Genomic DNA, 8286 nt, shown 5'->3' with positions numbered 1-8286 from the left:
TAAAAGGGTCAGGAAAAGCCATTCTAGTGTATACTGTGCAAAAGCCTGTGAAAGCCTAAATATGTGAAACTTACAATAGAAACAGCTTTCTTTATCTTCATACTAAGATAGGATACAAAAACGGTATATGTATTATACAAAATTAAAATGTTTTGGTAAAGGGCTCAAGTTTTTATATGGTCTACTCTACCTATTTGGTATTAGGTCTGGTCTACCTATTTCATAATGATCTTTAGATGGAATATTAGTGGGGCAATGTCAACTACTATCACTGCAAAGAAAATGCAGAGAATAATGAATAACAAATAGAATTACTTTAAAAAACTAGTAAAAAGAAAAAAAAAACATTTCATTAAGCATGAAAGCAATGATATAAGGCACCTTGTTCCTTTTTAAAAACAAAATAATATTTACATCAGTTCACTGAACCATAAAAATGCAGCTTGCTTTACTGGACAGCTCACATAAATCTAAAAAAGTTAAAAAAGTTATGTAACTGTTATCATGCACAGAAGCTGCCAACAAAAAAAAATATATGCAGAAAGCTGGCTTCTGGCAAAATAGCGGTTTGAAGGTTACCCATCAAAATGGACACACCTACGCTCACATGAGCGAGGCACCATCAATAATTAAACTGGGGCTCTTGTAAAATGTTACTTCAAATACATTTAAAGGATTCCATCACTGAACTCTTGCATTTCTTGTTTTACTTGATGCCACATGGAATACTGACCTTATAAATCACGTCTGTCATTGTTTACTACATTTTAAATGTATATATAGCAGCTAATTCCTTAGTCTCAGATTGTTTTCAGCACCAGATGGAGTGATCGTTCAGCACATTTATATCATAGCATAGTACATATACCAAACGTAAAGTAGCCATGAGTCAATCAATGGGAAATAATACTTGTTTGGAAAATGCCACTATATGCAATGGTGTGTCCTGCTTGATGCCCCCTGACAACTTCAACAGGATACTTAACACCGTCTTGAGTACTTCTATCACAACACTGTTGGCACTGGTCATGTTTTCCTTGGGCTGCAGTGTGGAGTTTAAGAAATTTTGGGCTCATATAAGATATCCATGGGGCATCATAGTAGGCTTTCTCTGTCAATTTGGAATAATGCCGATTGCAGGTTTTACACTGGCAAATCTATTTAATGTCCTACCAGTTCAAGCTGTGGTGGTGCTTATCATGGGATGTTGTCCAGGAGGAACTGGCTCCAATATTTTGTCATACTGGGTGGATGGAGACATGGATTTAAGGTAAGACAATAGGCACCTGTATTGATATTGTTATATATTTGGAGGAATACAGTTTACATTTTCATGTATATAAGTGCTTGCTTTGTTTAGAATATATAGTTATGAATTACTCTATTTCTAAAGCATTCCTGAGAATTTCCATGCAAATGGAATTACATCCAAATAATTCAGGTATGAAATGATGATTTCAGGTATCTCTCAGACACAGCATTAGTAAACTCTATTCTCAGCTCTGCTACAGAAGCAGACTTACTCTCCCAACTACATAAAATGAATGAAAGATTTATTCTAAAGAAAAAGGCCATGTCAGTCTTGGTGGCATTTAACTTGCCTGGACTTTAAATGGTTCCTGAGCAATATAAAACCCCTTTTTGCCATCCTTGAATTATCCTTGTGCCAAAAATGCACCGTTGTAGTCTCATTGATTTATGTTTGTGTTCTACAGAAATAAAATGCAGACATTAAATAAAAGTGACAACTCACAAAGAACAAAAAACTTGTAATTGTCTGTTTTTTTCAGGACTAAATTTAATTTAAAGCAGAACTAATTGTTGATGGTTGGTGAGCTTTACCATATTATTATGGGACACACTTAACTTTTTTTACATCCTGCTCCAAGGATGTCCAGAAGGTCCAGGATCTTGTCATCACTGTAACCTCAGAAGCCGCCTTCTTTGTCACAGAGTCTTCCAGGTCCACCACGATCCTTTCCGCCATTGGACAATCAGTATTGATGTAACACTGCCCCTGGCATCTAAATCTATTCCCAGCAGTTCTGAAAATATAGCCAAGCTTTACACTGACTAGTGCATGTGTCATGAGTGTAGGGAAAAAACAAAAAAAGTTACCATGCTTTTATTTATTATATTATATAAATGAATACCTGTACGCAACATATTTACTTTGCAAGTAAACTTTTGAAATCTAGCTTTTTTAGTTTTTAATAGAGTTAGTATAGGTTACAACTTTTTCAAGGTGTGTACTGCTGTCTTTACCCTGGTGGGGAAATTCCCCACCATATGTGAGCTTTGGTTTCATTCTTTCCATGTCTTCCATAAAAAAACAGGGGGTACATTTAAAAAACAGTGAATGGGACATCCACCGAACATTCACTGCAGGTGCATCTTCCTGGTATATGTTTTTTACATTACTGTGACTGACACATTTACTGCATAATAAATATTTTTTTATAATTTTAGTAGTAATAGTAGATTGTATTATCTCAGGATTTATGACCATCAACACATTTTTATGATTAACACCCTTTGCTCTTTGTAGTATTAATAATGATCTAAAGCCTAATTGAAAATTGTGTAGAAAAAAAGGCCTATATCAAATTTATAGGTTTGTAATATCTGATTGTGCACTGATGTGTATATTTATTTGGATACTTAGGCACACATATCACAGTATGCACCTTTGGATAATATTCTTATACTAATATTGTGAATTGTGAATGTGTATTTTTCAGTCACTTCCTAAGAAGCATACATAATCATACTTATGTTCATTGCTATTTTAGGCAACATAATAGTCTGCCATTCCACAGAAAGCCCTATTGTCCTCCTAGGTTTGTTTAGAAAGCACAACAGAAAACCAAGTAAATGCTAGGGGTACACAAGAGAGATCAGTAATCTAATAGTGCTATTAAATCCACTAGCTATTAAACTCTTGAAGATCAATTTCTACTATGGGATTAATTGCCCTGTAAGGTGTAAACTACACAAGTATCACATAGTAGCAGTTATTGTCTCATAATAACACAATGCTCTAAGATTTTCATGTTACTGAATGCTACAGATAGCTAGTTCAGTAGCCTACACCATAAAGAGCCAATTGTACCATATGTGTAACAATATATTACTATTTGTTAATGATTTTTGGAGCATTATTCAGCTACTACAATTTTTTTGCATCACATGCACATGTTCAGACAGTTTACATGGTGGAGGAACACCAGCCAAGTGCTGATCAACCTTCTTCTACACGCTCTTAACTTTAAAACAAATGGGAATGGCATGTTAGCCCTCAAACTTCCTAGACACAGAGCAATTTTCATTTAATTTCAATCACTTTTAACCACTGATTATCACAAATACAGTAATAAGTATCACTAGAAACTAAGGAATCTACCAATCTTTCATCCAAGTCACCCACCAGAATTAGCTTAATTAAAAAATCAAAACTAGGCAAAATAAAAAGACAGTTTTAATACTGATTAAACTGATTTTATTCCCACATTTATTCTGGTTATTATCAATATCATTTTTTCAATTTAGCCAATCAAAACTACTATATTATTTCCTCTTCAACTGGCTTTCACCTTTGACAACAGTTTTATCACTCTTTCAAATTTCCATGAGTGCAACCTGAGCACTCGTGTGTTTTGTGCAGTGTTATTAAAAGCAGGTTAAAGCTGGAAACCAAACAAGGTGAGAAGCTTATTTTACCATTCTGTATCATAATAGGGATAACACACATTCCTTTTTTCATTCTGAATAAAAGAGCTTATCAACTTTTTTTATCTCCTTAGATAACATTTGTGGTAACCATTTGTGATAAATGCATTTTTACCATCTCTACATTATCAGTTTTAAGATGTTTATATCATAGCAGATTTCACAAAGAACTGATAGGTAGATAAGTCAACACGAAATATCCCTTTACCACAATATTTCTTGTCTACATATACCTAAAGGCAAATTCCTATATATATTTTACTGCCCGCTATAAAGGCTGCTGTGCTTTAGTGAAATACCCCACACTTACAAAAAGTGCATAAGTAATATGGCAAAATGACATTAGCATCAGTATTTGCTTGAAAAAAAATATTTTCTATAAATACAGAGCTTGAATCTCTGAAGTTCAGCAGTCTGTCTCCAGTGTATAACTGTGTTGAAAACACGTAAAAAAAAACACTCCAAAGAGGCATAAATAGAGTGTAAAGTGTAATATCAAACATTTGTTTATAAATAGGCCGCAATGTATTCAAATTTAACAATACAAACCTATTCTCCGTTATCATTCAAGAGATAGATTTCTATCTAGCAGTTTGTGCCTTTTGAAGGTAGAAAGGTAGGCTATCCTTGGTTTGACACATTGTTGCATTAATAGTCTTTGTTGGAGACACAAAAATAAAAATGATATCATGTTCCTGCATTATCTTACTAATTTTTATAAATGACTTCATTTATGTGAAACAGATAGTTTATGAAAGTTTTCCTGAAGACTATGACCCATAGCTAGCAGATTTCCATTTAATGCAGCCATATTTCACTGGTACAAGGTACTGCATTTTCTGTACTGTGCTACTCTAGAAGATATTGACACCATATTAAATGGTTATGTCTTGGCTGTTGACTGTTTCTACCTTACAAGATGCAAGCTTTAACATATTTTATTTTTTTTTTATTGACAGTTTAAGTATGACTACCTGCTCTACATTGTTTGCGCTGGGCATGATGCCTCTATGTCTTTTCTTGTACTCAAAAAAATGGGTCGATTCAGATTCTATTGTTATACCCTATGACACCATTGGTAAGTTTTATCAAGAGTAACTGTAATTTTTCCTATTAAAATATTTCTTGTTAATATTAACTTCTACTTGATTTTAGATGCTAGTACAAACCCATGGGCAACACAAAACCCTGCACAAATCTTTGCACTTCTTTAAAGCTCCATTTTTTTATCTGACACATTCTCATAATGCTGTCACTTTCACCTACTAGAATTTATCTGATGCACTGGGGGTGATTTACAATAATAGTGTATTTTTCACTTAACCACAAAGCTCTATGAAAATGAATTAAATAACAAAGCAATTTTGTTTGTATGTGATTATTTGATTAAAATTAGTACAAAATTACTAACATTATGATATTACAATTGCTGTCATTTACTACACCAATTCTACTGACTTCAGTAAAAAAAAAATCCTGATGTGTGTTAGAAGGAACTTTGGTTTACAGGATCCAAAACAGTACATGTACACATTAGCAAAATTTATCTATTCCATATCCTATTCCTTTTATTATCTTCCTAAAACAATATGATTTGTTTTAGAAGTCTTATTTTTACAGTAACATGGAAGTTGTAATAGCCCATTTTATATAAATAAATGTTTTAATTTTTGAAATAACTAGACATTTATCCTAGAATGCAAGCTTACAGAAGAGAAAAAAAACTGTTTGTCTTGATCTTAGACTCTCTGGGTAAAATATCTGACAGGGCCATCTGAAAAGATCAGACAATGTGGTGCTGGGACGAGGTGTTCCTCTCATTTATTTAGTTGTCAAGAAAATTCAGCATAAGCTACTGAGCTTGGTAAAGCAGGTAAAGACAATTTGGAAAATTTGTGCAGTTAAGCCTGGAAGATGACTGAAAGTACACAATAATTATACTCAGCATATCATATTCAGATGACCAAGTAGAAAAATGTTTTTACCCGTTTATATGGCGATAACAGGCCTGACTTAAAAAAATGTTCTCCAAGATGGGTGCATAGACAATCATGGGAAAACCTGGGTGACCCAACAAACCTATAAAGGACCAGGATTGAAAACTTTTGTCAACTAAGACCAAAGTATTTTTTAGAAATCCATCCTAGGTTTGCTGGATCACCCAGGGTCCCAGAGACGATAGACTATCCATGATAGTTAATCATCTCCAGTCTTGGAGAGCTTTAAAAAATTAGGCCTATTGCATACCAAACCACCATACCTTCTTTTTATTATTAATAGGTATCAGTAATGATCTAACTAGGTCTATTGGAAAGAGTTCTTACATATCTTTTCCTATCTCCCCTTAAAAAATGACCACCATTGTTTACTCTCTGCACACTGTACTCATGGTTGATATGTTGCCATGCCCATACCCCCAATCTCACCTTCTGATTAGCTAGTAAGGCCACTACATAATTTACAAACAATAGGAGAGCACAGAAGATGAGAAGAGGGATCCCAAACATTATGTATCTTTACAGGAGGGTAAATAGAAGCGCCAGTACTATCGTTAAATTTGTTCATTAAAATAAACCCCTACACACGCATACATATTAATGTAAATTGAGTAGGAAGGTGAGATAAATGGGCAGGATCTGTCAGTGTTGGTTTATCTGTAGAGAGAAACAGGTGGTGACACCAAGAGGAGTAGTATAGGGACAGTATTGTTTCCAAAAAGAGCTAACTCTCAAAGGCCCAGCCTGTGAATACAATGGGAAATAATTTTTGAGGAAGAGAAAGAAAAGACAGGCTTTTGTGGGACCAGGTAAGCTATATAATAAAATTTTAACTTCATTAGTATTTGAGTATCCTAAATGCTAGACAGAGACCTCCTATGCTAGTCCCAGCTCAACATAGGGGTACTATTCTACTATAAAAACAATATTGCGTTAAAAAGTTCAGCAGTTTCAATGAATGGAAAGGTGCGCTATCCCTGCCCGACGTGTTTCGACCCGTGGGGCTTCCTCAGGGGGCTGGGAGATCCTGTAAATTACAGTAATAGTAAGGTAATGTTGCTAAAAGAAATCAATATATTAGGAGAGTGACTTTGGTTTATCTGTAAAGTAAAAATATTGACTGAACGGGACATCTGACCCTGTCTAATCAATGATATTGCACGCAAAACACATCTGCGGTTTACTGTCTGGGGCTTACTGCATGTTATATAACTAGATGTGGAGCTGTATATTTCAGGTCAATAAAATTCTTTACAGTCCTTCATAGTACAAATATGCCAAATTTTGTAATAATTAGCTAACTATGGATGACTACAGAGGTCATTTCACCAAGTAATATGCAAAGAGTTTGAACTCAGTATTCTATTCTCATTATTACTAATATTCTAAACACATGAAATGTGTGTGTGACACTTGATTGGTCTCTAGGGGTTACCGCATCTTTTACAGTTTAATTACTATTTGTATAAATGTATTAACAAGTCACAAATATATAACAGTTTTAAGATTGTGGAATTTCAAGAGCCACAGCAATTACTTACTCTCATTAAAGGTTTGTTTTTTGCCCTAGTAAAGCTTTTTATTTTTGAGAAATGTTACAGGAATATACTGTCATTAGTACCTATCAGCAGAGTGTGAAGGGAGCAGAGCAAAATTATCTTCAAATATGATCATTTATGCATAAAGTGCAAATAATTAACCTATGCAAAATCGCCAATGCTTTCTCAGGAACAACAGAGCGGAGGCCAGTAACACATTTACCGGTTCATACTTGACTGTTTTATCTTCGCTGACACTTTGAAACTCATTGACTTGGAATATCATTTTTTCTAAGCTCAGTTCCTTTAAAAGTGCAGTATAATCACATAGCTCACTTACATTATCCAGGTAGTGATTTTTTTTTTTGAGAGCACAGTGCAATTGACTTTGCAAAATGTTAGAAACAAATCAAGCTCTGGTGATAAATGTACTAGACAAGAGGGGATACATTATTACAAATGATTAACACTGGTGGGGAGGTTAGTGGATGAGAAATATTTAGCAGGTCAAAGGATGCACGCCGTATTTCTGCATAGCAAACCAATATCCTGGCCTTGTAGCATGTTGGAATGTCAAATTTCTCTGGTGTTACTGTTGTGATTTAATAATTTAAATAGCATTTAATTTTGAGGATGTGTTATAGTGTAGTAACATGTATAGTATTGTAAAATGTAGGCATGTTATCCTACCAGTTGATGATCAGATCAGGTTATTTGGGCCATCTGCTAAAGCTGCCCTTTTCTTGTTCCTTGCTCATGTTTTAAATGCTCAGCTTTGTTTAGGAGACAGAATATTCTTAGGTACATATATAGTTGGGCAAATCCTAATTGTGTTTAAAGGCCTGATATGTAACAAGCCAAAGAGGTTTGTTGACCTAAAATGTTGACTAAAGGTCATGCACACTTCATTCATTTAGATTTATAAACAACCTAATCCGGTCATGCATGGACATATAGCTACCGTGTTTCCCCGAAAATAAGACCTACCCCGAAAGTAAGACCTAGCACTATTTTGTAAACCT

General features: G+C 34.4%; 1 protein-coding gene across 1 annotated transcript in view; it reads left to right on the top strand.

Moving 5' to 3' along the window:
- Positions 1-741: 741 nt before the first annotated feature.
- Positions 742-8286, top strand: part of SLC10A2 (solute carrier family 10 member 2) — a 12698-nt gene continuing 5153 nt past the window's right edge. Inside the window, exons 1-2 of the mRNA XM_072411828.1 lie at positions 742-1270; positions 4689-4807. Coding sequence (XP_072267929.1) covers positions 885-1270; positions 4689-4807 — 505 coding nt within the window. The 5' untranslated portion in view covers positions 742-884. The remainder of the gene's footprint in view (positions 1271-4688; positions 4808-8286) is intronic.

Source organism: Pyxicephalus adspersus, chromosome 1 (assembly GCF_032062135.1).
Source record: "Pyxicephalus adspersus chromosome 1, UCB_Pads_2.0, whole genome shotgun sequence".
In the NCBI taxonomy this organism is placed as follows: Eukaryota; Metazoa; Chordata; class Amphibia; order Anura; family Pyxicephalidae; genus Pyxicephalus; species Pyxicephalus adspersus.
This window is presented reverse-complemented; position numbering and strand designations above follow the sequence as displayed.